This window comes from Motacilla alba, chromosome Z, assembly GCF_015832195.1.
Source record: "Motacilla alba alba isolate MOTALB_02 chromosome Z, Motacilla_alba_V1.0_pri, whole genome shotgun sequence".
Lineage (NCBI taxonomy): Eukaryota > Metazoa > Chordata > Aves > Passeriformes > Motacillidae > Motacilla > Motacilla alba.
In genome coordinates this window covers 10,012,496-10,039,471 of record NC_052046.1, presented here as the reverse complement: position 1 = coordinate 10,039,471, position 26,976 = coordinate 10,012,496, and the positions used below count along the sequence as shown (strand labels likewise).

General features: G+C 43.3%; 1 protein-coding gene across 7 annotated transcripts in view; it reads left to right on the top strand.

Annotated features, from left to right (window-relative positions):
- Positions 1-26,976, top strand: part of PDZD2 (PDZ domain containing 2) — a 202,826-nt gene that overhangs the window by 144,851 nt on the left and 30,999 nt on the right. For 5 of the 7 annotated variants that reach the window (XM_038123273.1, XM_038123274.1, XM_038123275.1 and 2 more), the window contains 9 exons: positions 3,272-3,414; positions 4,072-4,204; positions 6,356-6,523; positions 19,061-19,172; positions 21,076-21,224; positions 21,877-21,996; positions 24,520-24,634; positions 26,353-26,426; positions 26,583-26,802. In XM_038123273.1, coding sequence (XP_037979201.1) covers positions 3,272-3,414; positions 4,072-4,204; positions 6,356-6,523; positions 19,061-19,172; positions 21,076-21,224; positions 21,877-21,996; positions 24,520-24,634; positions 26,353-26,426; positions 26,583-26,802 — 1,234 coding nt within the window. The other 2 variants (XM_038123279.1, XM_038123276.1) reach the window with 2 other exon arrangements.

Below are 26,976 nucleotides of genomic sequence, written 5' to 3'. Positions count from 1 at the left end.
ATTCTGAGTTATTTATAAGTGAAGCTCTGAGAATTATTCTGAGAGGATGGGAAAATTCAGATGTTAATAGAAATGTGGAACTGACAGCAGCTGAGCAGCAACCGGAATCACGCAGCCGATCAAAGAAGAGTGGTCAGCATTTAAACTCATCCTCTGGGCAGGGATTAAGCAGGCTCCAAGGGCAGTGACATCAGACCTGAAAAATGCCAAAACTAACTACACTTGGAGTTTCCTTTGGGTATTGCAAGTCTCTGGAGTGGAGTCAATGCACCAGAATCCTAGCTTTCATTTAAAGCCTAAGTGAACTTGTAGTCTTTTTGTTCATGAAGGAAAGCTTGAAAATTGGATACTTCAACAATATTCAAAAATGAACACATTTGTTACTACTTTTTTTTTCTTATCTTTTAAAGCATTTAAGCTTTGTGTAATTTAACCTGGGAGTCCCCAATAACTCAACAAAACCAGCTTTAAGTAAAATTTAAAGCCATTTTAAATCCTTAGAACTGGCACAGAGCTTTATTGTTAAGTCTTTCCTGTGATGGACTCACTTAAGATGTATGTTCAAAGCAGCACCATTTTTAGCCAGCTGTGAAGTATCCCATGCTGCTCTGTACAGAGAACACAGCAACTTCTTGGGGATGAAACGGGGGTTCTGCTGGACACCCCCTTTCTCCAGAGGCCTCAAGGGAAGACTGGCAGTCTGCTCTTTTGTACATAGCTTTCAAAATCTGGGAGTGACATCCCTCAGAGGTACGTGTGTGTTGGTGGGGGGCGTTTGCTTTCAGCGCATGGTTAAGTGAAGAGCTATGAATGTTTTATGAAGGAAAGGGGAAGAACAGTGAGGGGTTCTGATTTCCAGCTGGCGACGCTGAGTTGTTTATTCCCAGGGAAATCCCTGCAGCTGACCAAGAACTGAAGGGACAGCGTTTTCTTACACAGGACTTGGTGGCAGTGGCATTTGAAAATGAGTGAAAGAAATACATGTTTGGGCATGTGCCAGATGGTTTTGTTGTCTTTGTGGATGTGTTTTTCTGCCCATATTTGCACTGAGCAGTGCTTTACTCGCAAATGCTTTTGAGTACTTTGCAACAGCTTTTGATTTTATTGGGCATTCAAAGGGAATGAGATTGGTACTTGCATCAAGAGCAGTAGAGTCTTGCCATTTGCTCTTATTAAGTGCTTTGTATATGAATATTTGAGACTTGGTCAGATAAGAATAAATTTGGGAATTTTTCTAATAAAATGTGCGATAGAAAAGAGCGCTAAAGAGTGCAAGGCAGGCACATTGTGGGCTTTGGTGTAACTTATGTTCCAAAAAGCTTTTCCAAGTCATTACAGAAAATTTTATGACTCATTGTTAAATTTTATTGGAAAGTGTGCTTCCAAACTGGGTTTAACAAAGGGACATTCAAAGTGGCATCTTGTGAGGAGAATGGATGGTCATCCTTTCAGCCTGGGCTTGGCTGGGAGAGGTAGAGAGGTTGTATTTCTCTGCTGTACTGTCTTCATTATGTCTGCAAGGTACTTCACAGCAATAAAACTTATCTGGAGCATTTTCATGCTGTAGTTCAGTTCTGTTTTTTAGCTAGATAAATATAGTTGACTCTTGCCCCTGCATTTAACACAGTGTCTCATGTGTCACTCTAATTTATTTTAAAGCATCCTCTGTCCTGACATGTCCTGTTATTCAGCAGGAGACTGGGCCTTTATAAAGGCATTGAAGATCCCAGTTAAACCTGCAAGGCTTTCAAGTTAACAAATTACCCACAGGTGTATGTTTTCAGGCTCAGATTTTTGGGTCACCTCTTATGGAACATCTTTTGGTTTTTCTGTTTCTCCTACCTGTGGTCTAAGGGCTGGGATTCATTAATATCATAGTTGTTGCTATTATTAATATTCGTGTTAACATTAGTAATGTTAGTATTGGTAATAATTAATAATTCTTGTTATTTTTTACTTTATTCTTAAGGTATCATTGTAGCTAACTGACCTCTTTGTTCCTTTATCTGACAAACTAATATTTCAAAAGTTTCAGGGATCAAGTAAAAAACCCCCACATTTTCTTCACTTTATACTCTGATAAACAACAGCGGCCTAAAATCTGCAGGTTGCTGCCACAGCCCTTGGGTTTGCTGATATATTTAGCAGTTCTCCTTCTCAGAAACAAGCAGCAATTTGTGCATGCTCTTCTCAGTTTGCTATGAAATTTTAATCATCTTTGCTACTTGGGTGTTTGGGTAGTGTGAGAATGTTACTTGTGTGCATAACACACCCAGGCAGAAATAGCTGACCTGGTGCCTGGTGACTACAACACATGGCTTAAAAATTGCCTCCGAATTGTGCATTTTGCTGTCTTAAAAGCTTGAAAAGTTCCAAGGGTTTCTCATAATCCTGTAGTCCTGGTTCTTCCCCTCTCTGACAGCATCCTGGCAACTGCCTTACTTGTCTTGCTCGCTTGTTTTCCTCTTTCCTTTTTTGCTCTGCTGACACTGTCACACTTGTGTTTCCTTGTGCCCAGTCCTGCCGGTAGGACTCATGGGAGCTAGTTTCTGTTTTGCATTTCATATTGCTCTGAAGTTTGTAAACTGCTTTTTGGTTAAATCTTTACAGCAATTAAAAATAACCAAAACCAATAAAGGTGTCCTGAACATTGCTTATTACCTTGCTTATACTGAAAATTATTCTCCGCAGTGGGTAAATTTATTATTTACAATCTGTGCCACAGCTGCCTGGTAAGAAATACTTGATTGGCAGCTGATAATTTGAAGTTGGTGTTTTTTTTCCTGTGTCTCAAATCCTGCAAACCCCTCTGGAGAGGGAAGCACTGCTGTGAGATGCAAGTCTGGTCCCTGCTGCAACAACAGCTGCACCACCTGATTTTCAGGGTCCCCCTTGAACCACATCTTGGTCCTCTGCAGCCCTGCACGGCTCATCCTTGAGTTTTGGCGAAGGGGTTTGAGGCCGCTGGTTGCTCCGGGAAGGATCAGGGCATTGAGAGCAGCGCCTCTGCGTGGCTCAGAAAAGCTGCAAACACCCCTGCAAGGAAACTTCCACGTGCTGACCCTGCTCTGTGCTGCCTCCTCCTTTCTGCCTCCTTCGCTTGGACCACAGCTAACATAGCACAGCTCAGCAGAAACACCAGTATAGCTTGGGCTATACAGGTGTGTGGTGATGGGCAGCAAGGTGCTAAATAGCTCCCTCCCATACCCTCCCAGCCCTCTCCTGGTGTTCCAAATCCAAATTGAAGGACTTTCTGCACGTTTTCTCTCAGCGAGAAGGTTGCCGCATATGGAAGATGCACATCCTGAAGGGGACGGACGGGCTTGGAATCCAGATAACGGGAGGCAGAGGGTCAAAGCGGTCCCCTCACAGCATCATCATCACCCATGTGGAGGAAGGCGGCTCTGCACACAGGTGAGGTGACAGTGGTGCCTTCATGGTGGTGGGTGTGATGGAGTAACCACAGCCATTGCTATTGTCTGGGTTCATGAGACAAGTTGGGGGTTTTGCCCTCCCGTGGTGTGAGGGTGAGAATGTGGCATTGTCAGACTAGAAATTTATTTTTTGTGTTTGATCTCTGAAGCTTCTTCTAGAAGGTTTTGTCCAAAGTGTCGACAGATCAAACGCTTCCTTGGTGTTGTAGGGAAAACCAAGGAGCCTGATGGCTTGTTGGGCTTTTCCCCCAAGTCCATTTTTGGAAGATGTGCCTTTCCCATGGGATCAGCTGGATCCAGTAAGCACCTCTGGGTGCTTACTAACTGCCCTGCTGTTCCTGATGGGGTGGAGATGGGGCTTGCTGCAGTTCCCTTACCTAATCCAGTGGGTCACAGAAAGGACTTGTGGAGTCTCAGCCCTGCAAAGAGGGTGAAATTCTCTTGCTTATAACAATGATTTCACGCGGGGTCCTTTCTGAGCCCCTTTTTCTAGAAAGTAATACTGCACTGATGAGTGCAAGCTCAGCATAATGAGATCATATGTTGTCCATGCCTCCACATCCCACCACGTTCCAGAGGAGCCGGGCACTGTAGTAGAACCACCCTGCAGCTCCATGTTCCCACTCTGTTTCTGCAGGGATGGCAGGCTGATGGCCGGCGATGAGCTCCTCATGATCAACGGGCAGTCGCTGGTGGGGCTCTCCCACCAGGACGCCGTGGCCCTCCTCCGCTCGGCTGCTGGCCTGGTGCAGCTGGTGGTCTCTAGCAAGGTACAGACATCTCCTGAGCGATCTCACTAATGAACATCCACAAGAGTTTGAGCAAGTGCCGCGTGAAAAGGGCGTATTTTCCATAGGGAATCACATGTGCACTTTGGCTGCTCTAAATTTAATGCACAGCAAGGGGAAATATATCAGTAGCTGCCATAAATCTGTGGCAAATCAGCACAGTATAGACCAAATTAATGATTTGCTTGTACTGTCACTGTCAGTGTGCAGATGAGTATTTATTCATGCAGACGTTACCTAAGCTTCGGCCAAAACCATTTTCTTAAAATTATATGCTAAGTAAAGCAGGCTGTTCTGAGCCTTTTCTGCTTCCTGCCTGCACAGCCTGTGTACCTCTCATCTCTGTCTTATCTGTGTGCCTGAGATTCCTTGAAAATTATCTCTTAGCTTGAGTTCCTTATTTTGTCCTTGTTAATAGCATGGAATGGGGCTCTTACAGATAAAGGAACATCTAACTTCAGGGAAATGAGAGTGGAACTCATTTATCAGTTGGATTCTTTGTTCTGCCATAATCACAGAAGAGGCTGAGGGGATATTCCATAATATTTAGTGTATTATTATTGCTTCTTTGTTTAAGAAAATCCTGCTCACCTCCATTTGCTCTTCTCCATGAAGCATATCCTGCTGCCCCTGGACCTGGGTTGCTGCAGGTGTTTGGTGCGTGGCCAGCCAGCTCCAAAAAGCACCTAGGGATCTCAAATTAGGACCTGCCTAGGCGGGGGTCACCTGGGCCTTTGAGGTGGTGACAGGAACATCTTGGCCCAAACAGGGCACACATATACCTGCATTTCCAGGGTGTCAGCAAGCCACTGTGTCAGAATTTTAAATTTTTTTCTTAGCTGCACCTTCAGATTTCCCCAGCCCTCACACAGCAGGTTTCTGTGACTTTAATGTCTGGATACTCTTAAGGCTTCCCTGGATGCTGCATGGACATGTTTTATAAGAAGAACATCTATTCTACCATATCCAGAGTGAAGAGTCTGTGGCTTCTCTAACATTTCTGTTAGACATTGAAGTTCATTGCACTTCTTCAGAGTCACAGTCTGGCATTAACCCCACAAGTGTTTATTCTGGAAACACCACACTTCGTCCTGAAGTAGGTACATTTTGTGTTTCCTTCAGACAGCTGGACTCTGCCAAAGCACAAGGCAGTAGACTGCATTTATTTCTCCTTAAAATTAAGTGCTTCTTCCTATGGTGACCTCATCAGAATAATCATCATGCATAAACTTAGTGCATAAAACTTCACTTTCCTGATCAGGCTGTGAATCTGCTTGGCCTGTGCTCTGTGCACTTGGACAGTTTTCATGTCCCTGGAAGGGGGACTTGGAAAGGCAAGCAGTAGGGAATACAGCCTATCCCATATTTCTAACAGCCCCAGAAAAGGTGTAGATAGGGGAAGTGTTCCCCAGTAGCTCCCTCTGGGCATTCATTATTTGTTAATACAGGAATGCAGCTTTGCCTTTTGGTCTGGTGATCAGTAACACAGAATTTGTTCTGAAAGCAGTGAGTCTTTCTGGCCACCTCTTTTGGCTGAGGCACATGTTTACATGCCAGAAAACATGGCAAAGACTGGAAGCAGATGCTTGAGCATTGGGAATGAATTGGTAGAGGATTGGTGAGTCAGTTAGTCAGTTCTCATTGTATTGTCCTAAGTAATGTTGTCAGTGTATTATTCTTATGTCTGTAGGTAGATACATGTCTTTACATGTATCTACCTACAGACATAAGAATAATACACTGACATCCATAGGGAGGGAACAGGAGCACAGGGTGTGATTTGGGTTGCAGTGGAATGAGTAATGAGGTCTGTCAACTCTCAGTTCACTCTCAGTGACATTTACTAAATCCAAAGTGGGGAGGAACAGGCTGCAAAAGAAGCATTTATTTTAAATTCTTCTTTATGAAATCTTAATGTTTTAAACATGTATTGGCCTATGTTTACTATATATGCACTTCAAAACGAAGCCTACTTTTTATAACCAGACCATTAAAAGTTTGAGCATGTGGAAGTGTGTAACACAGGGAGGATTACCAGGGAACTCACACTGGGCAGGTGAGATGGGGCAGTTTTACTGTGACACTGGTGTTTTTCTGCACGCGATATAATATATTGTGTTGTCTCTCGGGTAGGAATCTTCTGAAGGGGATCTTCTGAAGTATCCATCTACCAGTTTGCCAGACTTGCTTAGCACTTGCTCAGTCCAAGACTCTGTCTCTTGCACTGACAATAAGGAAAACGAAGTGCCGGAAGAAGAAGATGTGACAGGAGTGAATGTGTCTCCTGAAAAACTGGTTGCTGTAAGTGTGGTTTTGGTGTGCCATTTTTACTCTCTCTCTCAAAGCCCATTTGCATCTGTCACATTCTTCTACAGCTTGACATGGAGCACGTCTTTGGGACCAGGCAATCCCATCCTACCCAGCCCTTCTCTGCACAGGTTGTGGGGAAGAAGCTGGAAAGGGGATGGCATTTACCACAGCCCCTGCCATCTCTGAGCTGCAGTAAGGCAGCAGGACAGGGAACAGGAGCTCTCGAGGCCTCCAGCCTATGTTGCAATCATGGTTTTGTTTTTCTCTTTGATTGTTTTCCACCCACTTCCACTGCTTTTGTTGGATCTGATGCAAAGTCTCTTGCCATGCTTACGCAGTTACATGCTCTTCTTTCCCCTCCTTTTGTAACAAAACTTCTTTAACAGTTTATGATCCAAGTCTTCAAGTTTGTATTTGCTCTGTCGAAGCCAACAGACACTTTGGAGGAGGGATAGGAATTTCTGGCTGTGAACCATAGTTGAAGTTCTGAATAAATGCAATCTCACTTGCATTCCCTTCAGGGCTGCATTAAGAAGAGATTAAGTGGGTTATTGTTATTTATTTGTAATGCAGCAGCTCTATGAAACTTCATAGGTCTTCTGGGCCTTTCTTGTATGGTGCAGACAAAAAATAAAATGATGTTTCTAATCTAAAGGGCTTGTGGACTGGTTTTCGGTGAGGGAAGGCAGGTGGATTCACTTGAAGATTTTACCTTATTTTCCCTTCTTGTCTTCCCCTCACACTCTTTTCTGTTAAAGTAAATCAGTTAAACCTTTGGATGGCTCAGATATGATACTAGTTTGGTGATTTGTGTTGATTTTATATTTTTACACTTACACCTGAGCAAAAAGGCTGTTCCCCAGGATGAGTCTCATGATGCTGTTGTTTACTTCCTACCTGCCTGTCATCTCTGACTTACTTTGAGTCAATGTTTATAACACTTTCACACATCTTAATACTCTGAAAATTTTTGTTACTTCTTCACTGTCTTCTCTTCTGTGTGCCAGGGTGCCTTTTTTTGGGGGATGAAGGGAAAGACAAATAATTGTGGGATGCTTAGCATGCTGATGTTGGTGTAGTGTTTGTGTGTGAACTTGAGTGGGCAGCTAAGCATTCTTTCGACTATCAAAATACTTTGAATTCTTCTACATATCATGCTTTCTGTTCTGGAAATTTCTAATAAGGCTATGGCTCAACAGCACCTAAATATAAAAATCCATTTTGACAAAATTTAATTATGTGTGGCTTCAGTATTAAGCTCCCTGGCATTCCACTGACTCTTTCAGCACACACTGGGAGTTATCTGTCACTTGATTTGCTCATGTCTATTCCAGCAAGGCTCTGCCTGGTTGCCATTGATGGCTTTTTCATCAAATGTTTCCTTTCCAGATTAATGTTGTGCTCAGGGAAGCTCAAGATGGTTGAGGTGCTCGTGACCATGAGGACACAGCTGCATGAGCCTCCCAGAGCCCTTCTGCTTGGGCTTGAGTTTAGAGCCTGCCCTGATGTCCATCACAGTGCCACTGCAACTAGCAGTGGCGGTGGCCACTAACTCAGAACCAACTGGATTTGCCTGCCTTTCAGGCGCTCTCACCCCCAATGGCAGTAGCTCTTTGTTTTCAGAATACATCATTGGAGGGTTGTGGGGAAAGCACAGAAATGTGGGTACAATAAACACTTTAGAAGAGTAGCAGCGGGGTTTTTTCCCCATTGTCTTTTCTCCTTTTAGTAATTTCTTTTGTTGAAAGGATGTAATTTAAAGAAATTTTATAAGTTTTTTGTGACTTTCAGGACCTCTTCTGTTTTTGCTTGATCTGCAGATGAAATCATTGCTTTTCTGATCCCAAACACAGATTGTGTTTGTGTTCCCCTTGCAATTGCTGTGTCAGCCTCAGAGGGCCAACAGGGCTCTCTGCAGCCTGGGGTGGGCAGTCTGTACTGTGTAAACCTCTCAGCTTTACCTTCATCCTCATCCATCCCACTCAGGTCTGGGCAGCCTGAGCTGGGCCGGGCTGTGCAAATACTGCATACCACAGAGGAAGGTAAATGTATGGAAAAGATAAAATTCATGTGGCTTTTTTCCACCTGGCAAGACTGGGGGGGATTTTTCATAGCAAAGCTTAGAAGCTGATTTAAAGGCCAGTATGAAATCAAAGCATCACAAGATTTTATTTTTAAATTTATATAAATGTGTAGTCCAATTTATTATCGCAAAGTTGCTCTGGAAATCACTGCTCTGTGCTGCTCTCACGCTTTTGATGATATTCACGTGTCTTCTCTTTCTCTCACATATATTCCATTATGTCTGTACTGTAGATAAGGGATGACAGTGTGGCTGAGGATTAAAGCAGGAACTAAGCTGGACTATTTTTAATCAGTGCAAATGTAATTGTATTAGACTTTCAGGATGGGTGGTACTCAAGGTCTGCACCAGGTAAGTGAGACTGTGATCTCAGTCTGAGAGTCAGACGTCTTAGATTTGAAGCTGACTCTCAACTCAGCCCTGTGCAGGAGTTACCTTTCTCACCTCTGAGGAGTGGTTAATAGATTTTCTTGTTTACTCTGCAGGGCTTTGGAGGGTCTTAAAGGGGTGCTGTCAGGTGCTGGGTGGTTATGTCATAATGAGTAATTCAGAGTGTTTTATTGTCAGCTGAGGCTTCACTGTCCCTTTTCTGACCCAGACCAATGTCTGTCTAATTCTTGAACAAGTCTAGAAGTTACTAAAAAACTTGCAGGAGCTTCTAGGTTTGTCAGAGGTATTGTGTCATTAACTTCTCTGTGAATGTAATTCATTACTGAGTGTTCAGAGCCCTAATTAATAGACCTGATGGACTTATGCTTTAGCACCTGATTGCCTAAAGGCTGAACCAGGCAGAAAAAACAATCACGTGGAATGAAGGTATGTATTCAAATATTCATCCTTGTAGCTACTTAGAACTCAGCTGTATCAGGCTCTTCAGGAAAATGATGTGTCACTGTTCTGAAATGGGACACCCCACCCCCAAGGTCCCTTCCAGCCTGGCTTATTTTAAAAATATGTGAAAAAAATAGTAAAAATGAAAATTCTCTTTTCTAGATGCTGGTCATTAAAAAATTTCCCCATGAACAGTTGTTTTCAAATCTTTTAAGTTCTGTTCCAGCATTTTCGGACAAGGAAATAGAGTCTTAGCTAGTCAGCTTCTGCAGGACACAGCAGAAGAGTTTAGTGACACTTGAAAACTGTAATTTAAGAGAAGGATCACTTTAAGCCTTACTTGAAAGTCCAATTGTTAAGTTTCATTAATAAAAATCACATAATACAATTTAAATGGAGTTCTTGTTTTACAGTCTTCTTATGTAAAGCCCTGTTTAACTTGAAACATGCCTTAAAGTTTCATTAAGACTTGTGCTGCCAGGCAGAAAAAGGATTACATTAATGTCCTTAAAGTGCATTTCTTTCAGGAGTAGTTTGTCCAAAATGTTCCTTAACTTCTGACACGAAGCACTGGCCAGAGAGTTGTGTTATCCTAAACAGTCCTGAGACATTTCGGGGATTTTAAACTCCACCCCAGTCCATATTTTGCAGTTGACACTGCTGTTCTAAAATGTCACTATTTATGTCCAAGTGCGAAATGAGATAATATGATAGTACTTGCCTTGAATGTTTTATTTTTAATTCTAATTCACTTTTACTAGTGTTTCTGTTGCTTGAAGTTGAGCCTGTCATTGCATTGCTGGCTGGTGGAACAACCTGGAAAGTGAACTCTTAAGAGAGGCTCATCTACCAAGAATTAACAAAGTAACCAATGAATTCGGGGCATTTTTGGTCCCTAGACAGAAGCATGTGCCATTCATAGTTCCTTCAGAAGTTACTTGCCTTTTTGTGGTTCGATATCTGATGGTCTGAATATTTTTTAAATGTTCAGCTTCAGTGACCAGCTTTGTATTAATGGCTTGAAATTTCTAGAGGTTAGTAAAACACAGCAAGAGGGTGCCTGCCTGGGAAGGTTTGGATCTGTAGTTGCTGGAGGCAGGGATGGAAGGCTGAGGACTGCTCCTCTGTGCTTAAATCTTGTGTTCTCGCCAGTTTCTTAAATCTGCTATTGCTGATGCTGGGGGCAGGACCCTGAGCTGAGTCTGTTCCATGTAGAATAGAACTGTACAAAAGAGAAAAGGAGGTGACCTTCATCTCTTCCTTTTGAGGGGGTGCTGGGAAGGGAATTTGCCTCCCTGTGCCCAAGGTCACCATGTAGGCAATCCCTAGGGACACCACCTCTGGCAGCACCCTCAGCTCCATGACCTTCTGCTGTGGCGTATCAGGGCCTTTCTACTCGTATTTAATCATTTTGAGCTGACCTGAAGTGTGGGATGTGTGTCAGTGCCGGGCGCGTTGCATGCGGAGACACCCGTGACCTTGCAAGGTCTTCACCCTCCTACCAGCAACAGAAACAGGATGGTTGCTTTTAAAGGTTCCCTGCGTGATCCAGGTTACCTGATCCCTGCCAAAGCCCACTTGTGGTTTTCATGCAAGATATGTAGCTGAAAGGGGATAAATAAACCTGTTTGGTGAATGTGAAGAATTGCATTTGTGCAATTCTCTGCTCCCTCTCAGTTTATATATATTTTATTTGTGCTGTAGAACTGACTAGTTTTTTTCTGTCATGAGCCTTTCTGTCTTACCAGGGAATCCACACATAATTACCTGTAGCCATGCAAGCATAATGAAGAACAGGATAACAATGCCATAACTTTAAAAACAGTCTTAGGGTCAAAAGTTCTTCTGGAAACACTGAGAGAGAATTTCAGAGAAAGCATTAGCATTGGGAAGGAACAGGAAGCATAACTCAACAATTAAATGTGTGCAGGGCGTGGAGAGGGGCCCTCCTTACTTGGAGTACTGGAGTGTTTGTTCCCATTAGGGCACTGCAGTCTCAACACAGGCTGCAGAAACACAGCTCACTCCTCAAACAGTGCGGCATGGCTGGGAGAAAAGCAAAAAAAATATTTTCCTGGCAGAAATTTGCTTAGCGATGAAAGGCTTTACTTAGGAGTGGGGGGAAGGGGAAGAAATTGAAGAGCGTGGTATGGGGCTTTTTTATGTACCGGGAAGGGTTCAACAACTCTTTTCCTCTTTGTGGTGATGACTGGCAGTGTTTGCAGATCCTGCCCTGTGCCCCATCTCTCTTGGAAGGGGCAGGCAAGGGCAGGGTCCAGCTGTACCTTGGCATGGCTCACAGCTGCTGCTCAGCTGTAAATGCTGAATTTGTTGAAAGTCTGGCTGTACTGTACCTTTCTGAGGTACAGTGTATGTCCAGCATATCAATGAGTCTGTCCCCATGCAGTGCCCTTCCCTCATGCTGTGGCTGATGAGACACACTGGGTCCTACAGTGGCCCTAGAAGCAAGTTTTCAGAGTAAATATAATCAGGAATTTGGGCAAGAGAAAATGACAAAATGCTGGGAGACCAAATCTTGTTCACGCAGTGTGTGTTGTTTCTGGAAGCCCGATGACGTTAGAATAAGCAATTGCAGTTGGACTTGTTGCGGGGGGGTTGCTCAGCGATGGGTTGGTTGTGGTGGTGTGACACTGGTCGGGGCTGGGGGAAAGTGTTGGCACAATCGCATGAGCTGGGGGAGGAGGAAGAGTGCTGAAAGGCCTCCAGGGATGCAGCCTCACTGGATTACTGTTTTTCACACGTTGTAAAATTCACCTGTCAAGGGGACATTAACATGAGTGTGTTCTTCATGTCAGAAGGGAGCTCCTCTTTGCCTGGCTCCCAGCCCTTTGGCCTTTTCCTACTGCTTCCATCTTAAAGGCAAAGACCAGAGAAAACTCTTTCACCCAGGGTCCAGTACTTGAAGGGTTCTCTGTAGATGTGATGCTGTCTACAAACCATGAATACATCCTGTTGCTTGGGCTGGTAGAACATAACCTTTCTTACTTGACCATAAATAACAGTGTGGACAATGCCCAGAGTTACAATTTTTGCTCTTCCCATGTGATATATTTGAATGCCAAGTCAGCAGAGTAATAGAAACACAAGTTTATCTACGGTACAGGTTCTGCATGATCTTTGTTTTTGTGAATGAGGGCTTTTCCCATAAAGCATCAGATACAGTACAGCCTGTCTCTCGTTTGGCTGTTTGGATAACTGCCCAGTTTTGAAGGAGATGAACTGCCTTTAACAAGCTAAAAATAACACCCTCATGGCACTGGAACAAGAGAAATGCTGTCACAGCCATGCAGTTCACATACATTAGCAGAAGGATGATACACACTCGAGAATTTTTGAGTTAGTGTGAATGTCTCAGAATCACATCTGCAAATTTTTGACCGTGTGCCCTGTCCAATCTTGGTTGGAATCAGGTAAAAATAATTTGAAATGTGCTGTGCAGCATCCATAATGTATGAGGTTTCAGATCCTTGAAGATGTAGGTATGAAAGACACTTCATCCAGGTGTGAAAGACAATTCTTACATATTCCATATCTTCTTGTATACTTAGGATGGTATAAAATGCCAGTTTGGAGTTGAAATCCAAAGCTCCCACCAGTGGTGTCATGGGAGCGCTCTCTGCAGCTGTTGGTTGACGTCGGTATTAAGAAGGTCTTGTTTCATTCCCAGGAGAACTGTTTATTTTGAGGAGTGATTATTGCATATTTTGTCCTTCACTGGGAATTAAAAGATTGTCATTTAAAAAAAGAAAAGAGAAAAAGATAAGCAATTTATTGTTTGTTATGATGTAAAGACTTCAGATTTGTGGTAAGCCATGAACTGAGCATGTATTAAACAAAATAATGGAGTAGCTGAACCCGTTTTCACACTGCTCGAGTTCCATGTTTGTCATACACTCATGGAATCCCTCAGGTCTCTTCTGTTTACTGAAACTGGTCTTCTGGGATCTCTCTGCAGCACATAGAGACATCTCGTGGGCAGTGACTAAACTGCATGGAAAGCATGTGTCCTGCTTTTTTATGTTTGGGGTGGGGGGAAGGATAAAGCATAAAAAAGAGAACAGCAGGGATCTGTTTGTGTGCATTTGATTTCCTTTAGCTCAAAAGCTGTTTCTAGTGGAAAATCATAATATACTGCAGAAGAAGAGTAGTCTTGTCCAAAAAAGATTGGGAACTGTTTTGCTGGGAGCATCTTAGTGTTTCCAAGACATGTGTTGTCTGCGATATGTGTTTCTTGGAAAATGTAGCTGCGTTAGCCGTTTCCTGCTTTTCTTCATATTTAAAATGCTATTTTTTAGAAATTTTTTCTCTTCAAAACATAATGAATAATTTTAGGGACTCTTTGGATATCTGGAAATGGAGTGTGCTTTGCTTAGCTGCAGCTCTGACCAGTGAGTCATTGGAGCCAGCACAGCTGGGACCCTGCTTCATCAAGAGCCTGCCAGCATCCTCTGAACAGTGATCAACACATGGTGGCTCCTGGTGTCAAACACAAGAAGGTTTTGGAGAGTCTTGTTAAAAATAAATATAACATTACTGAAGATGAGAGTAGCTCAGCTCTGCCACAGTGCATTTCCAGTCTGTTTACAGAGTGGGCATAGGCAGATATTGCTGCTGTCTTTGCGATGGTGAATGCCAGGTTTTGTTTCTTGTGCGGGTTTGTGTGTGACTCTGCTTCTACTCTTGTATCTACTTTGTATCTACTCTTGTGTGTCTACTCTGTAGATTTTGAGAAGAGACGCAAAAATAACTGTTGGGGGTTTGTGCCTACTGAAGTGAATAATAATTCCCTGTCTAGCAATTACTGCATTGTACTGAAGGCTTAGGTTAGCTTTTGAGTGCAGGCATTTAGTGAAGTGGCAGACTAGACACCACTTTAAAAGCTTTTGTTTTGTTTATTTGGCATTTCCACCTATTCAGAAAGCTGGGCAGCTCCAGTTCTTGGCTGTTTATCAGATTTCCTGATCTCTTGCTGCACATGAACCAAGAGTTTTCCAACACTTTCTTTAAAATGAAGTAAAGGAGGGCTTGGGTTCCCGTTCCCTTTGGCTGGGCAAGAGGAAGTATGGGCTGCTCCTGGTGTAACCAGCATGTGTATTTCCCAGGTGAGTTTCTGGGAAAGGTGGTGGAGGCTTTGTTTCACCAGTGCTGCTGAACACAGCCCGAATTTGATCCCTCCTGAGGCCTCCCTGGTAAATGTGCAGAGCTAATGTCTACCTTGTCAGCTTTGCTCAGGGGAGCAACCAGGGCACTGGTTTTTACAGAGGTGCCAGTTCAAGACCCTGAATTAGTGGTGACCTGGAGGTTATGTTCCTTCTCTTTTCCTCCATCCTGGCTCCAAGTGGTTCTCTGCTTTTGTGTCATGAAAGAGAGGAAGGAGCAGCAATGCAAGTGCCCTTTGGAAGAGGGGAGTCCTCTAGCTTGCACCAAAAATTGGTACATCTGGATTTAATTTGGACTTCTTGTGAGCCCCGTGGTTCAGTTTAGGGAGCTTCCTGAGCTTTGGGATGTGCTGTGTTTTGGAAGAATGTCCCTGGGTGCTGCAGCCTGTGATGCAGTGTGTCCCCGCTCATCAGCCTCCTTTTAGGATCTGTGCAGATTTATACATGCCGTAAAACAGAGCAGTAAGGCATGGAAAACTCAGTGCTGTTCAAGATTAGAAAACCATGTCCTCTGCATCGCTTGCAATGTTAATTCTCGTAAATTATAGTGCTGCAGTTTATAATTTATCTGTGAGATGGATTCAATTAAAGTGAAAAAGAGCTAATTTAAAAGTGAAGGTGTTTTACTTTCTGTGCAAGGCAAAAGGGGCATGTGGAGTTCCCTGCCTAGCAGATACATTTAAGGCTTAAAGCATGCTGTGCCCCATAAAGCAATAAGTAATTGCACAAATAACTGAAACAGCCAGAATTATACCAGATCGTGGAAAAAAAATGTTGAAAATTTTTTGAAAGGTTAAAGCCTTTAAGGCATCAGCTTGTCTCAAGGGACTAGGAAGAAAGACTTTGTGCAGGGAACAGGTGAAGGTTTGCATTGGGTGTTTGGGGCATTGCTCTGATGAGTCTGTGCTGGCTCCTTGTGGAGGCCTCTTGGGTTCCTCCTGATGGCTGCCCCACTGACAGTGGTGCTGAGGCAATTAATGTTTAAATGTTTGGGGTAGTGCTGCTTGAGGAAAAGTTGTCAGGGCTGAAGACCAGGACAGAGTGTGAACGGGACCAGAGAAGATGTGGAATTTTCCCATTGAGCTTGCACTGGTGCACAGCCATTCCTCTCTCACATGGCTGTTCTGAAGAAGGGCAGTAGTCTTGCTGGTGGACTTGCTTTGCCAGTGCAGGTAGGACAGAATTTGTTATCAGCCTGGTTCTCACTGCTTCATTCCCAAGCCATCAGGATGAAGTGGTCTGCATGCTGCTAGCGCTCCTTGGCAGAGCCAGCCAGGCTGTGCCGTGGGGAACTGGGTGGGCTTGCTGATGGGAAAGGCAGCAGCTGAGGCACTCTGCAAGGGCAGCAGAAAAGCAGTTTGCTTAATAAATTGTATCAACCTCTGTATGCCGTCTTGTTTTTGTAGATCGGCAAGGGATTGCCAAGCTGTTTGCGGTTAAACAGTGCAGACTCTCATAATCCTGCTCCTCATCTCGCCTAATTAAGAGCCTGGTCACACTGGAGCATTGCCGAGGCGAGGACTCGGAGGGCAGTTGTTCGTTCTGGTGCAGTGCCAGGACCGCATGTCCCTGATAGTGCCGTTTCCTTCGAAATCAATTGAGATGTCACCATCACTTGATCCCAGAGCTACTTAATGAACTGGCAAAATGGGCGCTATTTTTAGATCTCCCTTTAAACTACTGTGCGTGTTAAAGCTCCCCTTGTCCTTAACACTGGAACAGCATTGGGAGGGATTTATTGGTTTAGTTTAATAAGAGACCTACAGGACTGAAATAATAAGCTTCATTTCCTGGAAAGTGAGGAAAATTAAAATGGCATGGTTAACTCTGCACAGCCAGCTCGAGACAGTAAAGTGATATGTTCATGGACAGAAGGATAAGGTGGAGCTGGGTTTTTCTTGTCTAGGTTATGAGAGAGCCAAAGATTACAGTCATACACCTTTGGGAAGTTCTTGCAAGCTTTGTAGATCAGATTTCTAAGTGTTTTCTGAATAGGATAAAACTCCTGGTGATTTATTATGCAAGCTCAACAACTTAAAGAATATCTACATCATTACAAATGTTAGTGTCTTCCCCTATGTGTTTATAATTGGTGTCAGAAAAATACTTCTGCTAAAATTAAAAAAAAAAAAAACCAACAAACACAGATAATTTAAATGTTTTTAATGACACAGATAATTTACATGTTTTTGCTTCCTAATTGTAGTCTGAAGCCTAGTTGGATAAACTATAATTTCAGGAAGCTGTTGAGAATGTCTTGAGGCTTTCCCTAGCACTGCTGTTTGCACAGATGTGACCTTCTGTGGATCATACATAGGGTTTGGGAATTTGCTATCTGTAGGCTCACAGGCTCCAGGATTACCTTGAGGAGAAGGTAGCTTGGGGTGCACAGTTTTAATACAAGTGGAAGTTGTGTCCTGTTTTTCTTCCCACCCCACTAGATGAAAATGTATGTGGTTGTGGAATGCACTGGTACTTTTCGCCTGTGGCACAGTCAAAATAAAAATCGGCAAAAACCCCAACATATCAGCAACAAAGAGGCATGAGATATGCTGAGTAGGTCACCCTTGAGCCTGAGCTCAGGGTGGAAATTGGCCCTGGAAGAGATGATTTCAGCATCTCTTTGTACAGTACTACAAACTAAGTAATTTTTTCTCCCCTCTTCTGAGCTGGAGGAAGTGGTCCAGCTTTGGGCTGAGAGCTGTGTGGTCCTACCAGGTACAGCTGCCCATATCCATGCAGACTGTGAAAACCAAACAGCTCTACAGCTCCAGACTTGATCTGTGTTGTGCTCAGCTCCAGAAAAGTCAGATTGGACCCATCCCCATCTGTTGGATGCCTAAAGCACGCCAGCAAAGCTGGCTGCTTTAGGGAGACATTCATCTTGTTTTTCTTCATCTCTATGCTTCACATGTTTTCCCACCACAGAGTTATCACTGGCTCTGTGCACCAATTGATTTCTACACCTGTAAGACCACCATGTGATTTTTGTGTCTGTGCAAATAATTTCTACCCTTCTGCAGGGGAGGCACACTCACTTCATAAAGAGTGTTCCCACTTGTATGACAAATTTCAATGTATCTTTGTGAGATCCATGAGGTCCTGTCTCATTATGTACTTCTGCTGACTTCTGGGTATCCTTGGAAGTCTCTTGGAAGGAGAGCTTGGGATACTTTGGCTGTGACCTAATTGCAGATGGTTTGGGTTTCTTAGGTGGGGTTTTGAATCTGATATCTTATGTATCTTCTGGAGTCAGGCCCTTTTCAGGGTGACCAAATCACTGGTACTGAGTTTTTTTTTTCAGACTAATGAATGAATCGGATGGTTCAAAGTTTACATGGAGCTGTGAGCTGCAAAGCATTTGATGCTGGAAGTGGACTCTAAAGTAGTTGCTGCAATGCCTTGAAAAATCAACAACTACTAGCTAGGATGTACAAACTATGTGTAAATTAAATGTAGCTGTTCATGTTGAAGAGGAAGGAATAAAAAGCAGTTCCCATTCCAGCTTCCTGTTTCTGCCAGTTTTATGTTTTCCTGAAGTTTCTACTGTTCAAACTAAAATCTCGAAGTCTAGACTTTGCACAAAAGATAAACTTTGGCTTTGTTGGCTTGGGTATAAGAGGGACTGGGGGATGGGAGGCAGGTTGTGGGAAAGACTGACGTTTTTAAGATTGAATAGCAGAAGCAGAAATTATTTTTACAGGAAAACGTTTGGCTACTTGGGTGGGGTTTTTTAAAAACTGACTTCCAGCAGTTCACCAGCACCTTCCAAAATGCTGAGGCTGGGCAGAGCCTGCCCATGGGCAGCTCTGCTTGTCCCTGAGCACAAGAGAGCAGGAGGCAGACGACATGTGGCCGTGCTGCTTACCTTTTTACTTGGCGTCCGGGCAAGCACAGTCGGTAAAGAGACTCTTCCTGTCCTGTGCATTTACTCAGGGTTGTGGGGTTGTATTTCCACCTGTAGATTTTAATTGCTCATTTCCAGGCTTTTAAAGTGCTTAGCTGTAATAACTTTCTATTAAATAAACTTTTCATCATCAAGCTTTGCAATGGTGCTCAGCAGACACTAACAGTAAAATAATGCTTTTCAAAAGTAGTTTACTCTATAAAGATGTGATGTCTCTGGAAGCCTGCAGAGCAGCACAAATGGGAATAAAAGCTAAAATTTTGTTCAAGTACATGCAGAAGCAACAGAGTGAGGTGCCATGGAGTGCTGGATGCATTCTGGAGGCATTAGTGTGGTGTCTTGCAGAGGATGCATGACTGTAATGTCCAAAGGCATTACTAAAAATTACTTACAGGAAATATTTAATACAATGATATGTTTTGGAAACAAAGATGACATGCAATGAAATTTTCGGACCCATAAGGATAATGAGAAAAATGTCATCAACATCTCTGGTTTACAGGAATTTTTTTTTAAATTTCTTTTAGGTGATGGAAACTGAGAAGTCTCAAGATCCAGCTTGTGCAGAAGTGTCCAAAGGAAACAATCAGAGTTCAACTCTGGCAAGTGGCATACTGAAATACAGAAGTCGATCTCAAGGTAAAGCTAGACTGATAGAAGATAGGAATTGTAGATTTTTATTGTAATGTATTTCTTTTAATTCTATAAAAGTGAGATAGGATTTCTTTGAAATCATATTAGTTTATTTTGGAAGGAAAATCCCATCTGTAGGATAGTTGCATTCAGCCTCCTGAGCTGAGCTATTGTAGGAACAGAAATATTATGCAAATTTCAGAAGTGTCTTGTTTGTTTGTTCATTTCTTTCTCATTTTTTTTACTAGTTGCATTGTCTGTATAGTGTACTCTCATCAAAATGCCAATTACAGACTAATCCCCAGATTTTCTGTTGCTTTGTCCCCAAGTCTTAACAGTAACCTATGTGCAGAGCTTGATCGTGTTTTCAACCCTAATGCTTTCTGAGGCTCCCTCCACCTAATTAGGGTGAATTAGTCTTCACCCTAATTTCCAATTACTAAGGTATTTTTAGGATACTCCAGGGGGTTCCTCTGCCTATAGTCCCTGAGGCTGTGAGTTCGTGGTCACTGGGGATCCAGACCCTGTAGCCGTGAATGCTGATGCCCTTGGGCTGTGGGTGAGCCTGGAGCATCCACCAGCCTGGACTGCAGCATGAGAAGGGAAGATGCATCTGGAGATGGGCAGAAAACACAGAATTACAACTGTTCTCCTGAAGAGAGGGAGAACTGATGGGAAAGGGTTAGTTGTAGGTGCCAGGGAATGAAAGAATGCCAGGATGCTGGTCCTGCCAAGATTGCTATCCTGTCTGTGTGCAGCAGCAGCAGCCTGTATGCCAGGGGAAGGGGAGTTGAAAAGCAGAGATTCCAATTTCAGATCCCAAAGCGGGGAGCAGGTTTAAATTGTGCTCTGGGCAGTGAGTACAAATTCTGCCTATGGATGCATCAGCAGAATTGCTTTCATGCTGAGTGAAAAAAAGCAGCTGCCCCAGCTCTGTGCTCCATCCCTCCCTGGCACTGGCAGCGATGCTCACACAGCCTCCAGGCAGGAAGGAGGTGACAGAAAATGTGTTTGGGGCTCTCCTGGGCAAATTTTCAGTGCATCTACCTCAGCCCATGACTCCCTGTTTCTGAGGTGCAGACAGTGAGGATGAAAGGAAATCAGAGCTGTTGCTCTCTGTGGCAGCTTCAACATAAGGCTGGTTTAAAGAAATCTCAAATCCTCGTCATGAAATCCAGCTTGTGTAAATTCAGCGTATGTCTTGGGTTCTCATCTGTAAAATAGGGGTTAATGTCCCTTCCCTGTGTGGTGGGGAAATGACAAGGATAAATGTGCGGGAACTGCTGTGACTGGGGATTCAGCAGGGACCTTGGAGAAAATGAGAATTGGAGGAGCCCTGTTGCGAGGAGTAGGATACTCTGTGGCTAATTACAGGATGTCCTTCAAGACAAATAATTCTGTTTCTTACATGAACTCTGTACTCCTCTCTTTAAGATAACTAGAATTGTTGCCAAAAGGAAAGAAAATAGCATTTTTTTGGCACATTTTTACTTTTTCCAATCCAGAAAAAAATTCCCTCAAAGTGACATGACACCTCCAGAAATGAATACTGCTGCAGTGTCAGGTCTTTTAATTTTAAATACATGAAGCTTGAGAGCTTAGTGCACTGGCAAGTGCCATTGGGTGTGAACAGATGAATTTCTTTCCTGTCCCTGAGCTACCGACTCAATTATCTTCTGCTTTTCCTTAATACCACAAGTTCAGTATCAATGAAAGATTGCAGAAAACCTATGACAGCAGGAAAAGTTCTTGGTTGAGTGTGATCAAAACTGGTTTCCAGGTGCCTGGCTGGGAACTGCGTAGTATTGTTTTAAGGTGCTTTAATTTGGGATTTGCAGGAGGTGGTTATTGCCTGCTGGGGAGAGAAGCTAAAGCAGCTCTCAGATGTTGCATGATGTGTTTCTCTTAGGTGCCGGATCCCGCTTGGAGTCTGTGGGAGAAGACGATGAGCTGACGGTGGAAAATGGTGAATCAAATTACGAAATAGCAGTGAAATATTCCCGGGGTGGACGAAAGCACTCTCTGCCCCAGCAGCTGGAGTCAGCAGGAGCCAGACAGGTGAGCAGGAAGGCAAAGCTGGCTGTGAGCACCTCATGGTGCTCGGTCCTGTGGCATCTGCCTGAAGCTCATAGAAGTGGGTGAGGGTCATGAAACAGGATCACATAGGTATGTCATGCGACTACAACCAGGCCTGGACACCAATTTGGGATGTGCTGGCCACCTGTGGAGAGGTTCTTTGAGTGTTGTGAAGGAGAGTACTGCTTGCTTGTGGCCACAAGGTCCTAAGGCTGTTCATCTTAGTTGTTGCAGTTCTAGAGATCTGAGGACTTAAATTTTTTTTTTAAATATCCCTAATGCTCTTTATTTTAATTAATTTAAAATGTAGACCTTTCCTTTCTTCTTTCCTTTCTTTTTTTTTTTTAATCAAATAAGGACTTGAGTATATAATGAGGTTATCTTTAATCCTTTTAATTTAAATTGTGATTGATACATTTCAAAATGATTCTACTGTGCAAAATGTGGGAAAATTACTGTGGCAAGAATCACTTTGATTGTAGTGAGCTGGGGTTTCATCCCTTGAACATTTCTCTGAATATATCTCTAAGATACTGTATCCCTCTTCCCCAACACATGCAATTTTCCCGGTATGACATCCACAGTATCTTAGTGCCAAGCAATCAAAGCAATTATCCTTGTTTGTTGATGTTAGGACTACCATATAGTGAAGAAATCCACTCGTTCCTTCAGTGCTGCCCAGGTGGAATCTCCATGGAGACTGACTCAGCCGTCCATCATTTCCAACATTGTCCTGATGAAAGGGCAAGGCAAGGTGAGGATTTCTGCATGTTTCTCATATGTAGCAAGAGCTGGCATTTAAGAGGTGTCTCCTGTACTTCCAGCTGCTCTCAAGGTCGCTAGTAGTAGCACTAATGATAAACAAATCCCATTTCCAAACATAAATGCCAAAGTTACACCTGCAAAATACAGGGGATGTGATGTTTGTGTTGTCCACTTGACACAGGGTGGCTTTCATTCTGGTTTGGTGCATCTCGCCATTACTGAGATATCAAATATTTATGGTGGATCTCTAAATATGTATGTTTATGCAAAGTCAGTGCAGCTACAGAACAGTACCTGTTTGCATGTATATTTATGGACAAGCATATTCTCCTTCTGTGGAATTTGGATGCATTTTTAAAAAAAAATAAATGACTGCAAATTAAGCAGTAAACCTGAAGACGGTTTACTGCCTGATTGCTTCTCTGAGAGCACTGAATTCCATGGGTCAAAGAGTCATCTTCTCTCCCCCAGTTATGTGTTTATACACTTGCTGGATACCAGCTGGCTGAATGCTAAGAAAAAATAGATAAGCATTAACCTAGGTATACATTGTTTTCCCTAATCAAATCCACGCTAGTATTGGAGCTGTCTTTTAAATATGCTAAAAATATGCATGTCCTTTTGTGAAATAGTCTTCAAAGTCATCAGATGGATTTGTTTTGGACTAAGAAGATTTGTTTTGACTTGCAAGCTCAAATGCAAAACTAATTCCTTGTTGTGCTTTATGTTAGAAAAAGAGTTAAAAATAGTTACTTCTATGAGTAGACTGCCTTACAGTTGCTTTAACTTTCCCTGGTTTAGGTGCTGTGGGTCTTTTATGATGAGCAAATATTTCTTCATTTCTCATATGCTTATTTTTACTCTGTTTTTCTCATGAAATTGGATTATTTCTCCCCCTGGGATAAGCCACCCTCTCCTGTCTTTCTGCATTTAGCTCCAAGGTTTTAGGAAGCAGCTGGGGGCATGCAGACCCTGGAGATCATGAACCACCTAAAGCAGCTCCCATTTTATGAGCCTTCCACCCACCTCATGGGCCATCTCCTCTGTTAGGGATTGCACCTTGTACAGCTTGTGCAGTAGTGCTCAGTTTATTATCCCTGTGCAGACCTGGGATTTGAAATATTTCTCCGCAGAGTTGCGGTGTTGGTGACGGGGAGCCAAGGGTTTGCATTTAGGTTTGCATCCAGATCTGCAAGGGGTGGTTTCCTGCTGTGGAGTGGCAGTGCTTGTCTGGGAAGGTGTGCTAATGTAGGAACTGCTGTACTTTGCAGACATATTTCTCCCAACCCTCCCATGGGGAGACCTCCTGTGTGCAGGCACAGGAGTGCCAGGAGCCTCCTGCCTTCTGTAGGTTGATTTGCAATTGATAATTGCACAGGGTTGAACAGTTACCAGAGTTATTTTGGTCTGCACAAGGGAGCTAAGTTGCTTCCTTCCAGAAATCAGTAACGTCTTACCAAGTTACTGGTAAGTTACTAGACTTGTGGTGGCCTGCTCTGTGTTCATGTGTTATAACAAAGGATCTGATTGTTGTGTTGGATTGTAAACTCCGTGCTTGCCCTGGCAGCATCCCTCAGCTGTAGAGCGCTGCTCAAGGCAATAATAATGTCCATGGCTTCAGATCACTAAAGCACAACAGTTCCCCACATCCTTTGTCCACCTGGTCGATGACTTTTCCCTTTATTCTGTAAAATGCATGCACAGCAGTGACAAGAGGGGAAATATGGGAAAGGGTTGTGGACCAAGGAAGTAATTCGCCTGGGAAAAAACATAGCAAAAGGGGGAGAGGTTCATTCTGCTGTGTTCATCAGTTCTCAGGTCAACTTTGCGAGATGGTTCCACAGCCTGCTGGGGTAGTGCAGGGGTAACAGCTAATGGATGGATCCCTGGGGAATCTATTGATCTAGATTTATTTAAATACAACGTGATATATGTCTCCAGAATAATTTAAAATGTACATGTGAGTGGTAGCCCCCACATGCCATTTTCTTTTCAGCTACATTCCTGACATTGCAGCACTGACCTTATGTCATGTTCTGAAGCTTTTCTTCTTCCTGAGGAAATGTAGGATCTGTGACATAAGAGAAACCTATAGTTAATCCTGGATATAGATCTCAGGGGTAGGAATTGACTGTCTGTTAATTCATAATGAATGTGTTACTGTTTTTAAAATGGGAAATCTATTGCCCCCATGTTTTGAAAAAAACACAAAATATTCTCATAGTTTTTGCTATATCAGCTTAGGGTGCCTGCTGCTGTATTTTGGGCTGATGAGTCCAATGAGTGTTGATAAAGGAGGGAAACTAAATGAGGAAATGGAAATGGAATGAGAGAGTAAGTTGGCCAAACAATTGATCAGAAGATTTTAGGTTTTCATCTTTCCCTTGTCTTGTACATTACTGGCAGTACATTTCTCACACAGATGATAACAGAGTAAGGTGCCAGCTGTGTGTCTACCCCTCTCTTTTCTGTAGGAAAAGAGAAAATCTCTTCAAATCTCTTCTTTCTGTAGGGTCTTGGATTCAGCATTGTGGGAGGTCAGGATTCTGCTCGTGGACGCATGGGGATTTTTGTGAAGACTATATTCCCAAATGGAGCAGCGGCTGCTGATGGAAGGCTTAAAGAAGGTATAGTAGAGAGAATCCAACTTCACATAGATGACCACAGTGGGATATTATTTCAGTCCAGGAGCAAAATTCCAGTACAACAATGTTTAGGCACCTGACCAGCAGCAAGAGGCTATGGAAAATGTAAAATGCCCTGTTTGTTCATCCTGTGGAAGATCATTCATGGCAATGGCAATTACCCTGACAGTATTTCATACCGAAAGGGGGAATTACAGAATAGTGGTGGCTGCTTTGTTTTCCCCTTTCTCTTTCATGAACTTTATTTGCCCAAACAGCAAGCTGCAATTCTCAGGTTGGAGAGGGTCAGTGACAGCAGGAAAATATAGATAGCCAACAACATCTGGCTTAAAGATGCTGGACTGAGAAGGTGTTATATATGGGAACATGTCTGGGAGAGGCTTTTTTGAGCCCTTGTACTTTCTAAGCCTCCTGGTATGATTTTGACAGGACAAGAATCATAATCAAAAAAAAAAAAAAAAAAAAAAAAAAAAGGATGAGATTGGCAGTAAGAGGAGATATAGCCAGATTTTATTACTGCTTTTCCAATCTGGTGTCTGAGCTGAATGCATAGCCTGCTCTGTGTGTGCTGCGCCATGGTCTAAGTGCTGTGACACAGCATTCTGACAGACAGACTGTTTAGTGTTGAAAATACAGAGTGACCATGAGTTTAGAGTGGTGGTTTACAACCCTTCTACAGGGGTTGTGTTACTTTGCTTCCACAGAAAGCTGCTCCAGTGTTACTTCTCTCAAGCTGCTCCTGTGTTACTTCTCTCCTCATATCATCATTCCCCTCTTTCTGTCTTATCACACTTGTTGTATTTGAGGCTGCTTTTGGTGCCAACTCTCACACTTGCTGCCAGAGGGAAGCTTGCATCCCTGCATCATAGGTTGTGCACTTGCCGTGGGAAGCCAGTAAGTAGCAGCTGCCCCATAAACCCAGCAATCATTTGCAGGCTATTCATAGCTTGAAAATTCTTCCTTTTTTTTCTTCACTGAAGCTAGGAATGGAGAGGAGGGGTAGACTTAGCTGATGATATTGCCTCATGTAATTTTTCACAGACACAACTAAAATTGCAGGAAGTGGATCTGGATCATGCTGACCCTCTTTTTAATAAAATGAAGGTAGATAGCTCAGCTGGGTGTAAGTAGTAAGACCCAGAGCCTGGAAGCTGGTAGAAATCTGACAGGACATGTTCCTTGAGGTGAAAAAGACATTTGTTGTCACAGCATGTGGGCTACTACATGCTTCTCTGTCCGCAGGCATTTAGTGAGGGAACACATTTGCTTTCTGCACGTGGTGGATGCAGGAGTAGTTTTCTTTAACAGGCTTTGAAGTGATGTGCTCTAGTGTTTCACTTAGTTCCTCATTTCTCTTGTTAATGCTTACAAAAGAAAGGCAGTTTTATAGTATCTTTGGACTTCATGTCATAATAATTTTCAGACTTCAGTTAAAATCCAACATTTTCAGCTTGTTTGTGGGAATGGGAATGCCAAGTTCAGAATCTCTGCTGAAGAAGAGTTTTTCCTTTGGTAATCCATCACTAGTAACTTGTAGAGAAATTAGTACAAGTGAAAATAAATTGAGAACAATAAAAGGCTTTTTATTGGATAGTTAACTGAAATCCTTATAGTAGTGGATCACCTCATGTTTAGGAAGGACGTTTTAAATCTTTATAGTCTTTATTTTGCTGACCTCATTTTTTGTATCTGTTTACCAGGGGATGAAATCCTGGAAGTTAATGGAGAGTCTCTGCAAGGACTGACCCATCAGGAGGCTATCCAGAGATTTAAGGTAACATGGATGTAGCACTGAAGAGATTCATGCTCCTCTTCACTCATTGCTGCCTCCTGCCCTCAGCTTGATACTTCCGCACTGCCACAAGTTACTGTGTGCAGTTTTAGTGACAAATGTTGGTCACCTCACGGTGGTTCTGTGCTGTCTCTGCAGCAACTCAAGAAGGGCGTGGTGACACTGACGGTGCGCACGCGGCTGCGCAGCCCCAGCCTCACGCCCTGTGTGACCCCCACCCTGCTGAGCCGCTCCAGCTCCCCCAGCGCCAGCAGCAGTGTGCCTGTCCCCGGCCTCGAGGAGTCCGAGGGCTCCTCCTCCAGCCGCAAAGGACCTGGCCCCAAGGACAGGATCGTCATGGATGTGACACTCAATAAAGGTGAGGCTCCATTGAAACGGTCTGGGAGAACCAATCTCTGCTTCTTAGGGGAGTTTTTGGGAATAGGTTAGAGATTCTTATGCCTGGTGCACCCAAGGATGCCCATCTGACATGGAACCACAGGATGAGGGGGAAAAGCACCTTCTAATACAAAAACTTCTGAGGAGTTCCCCT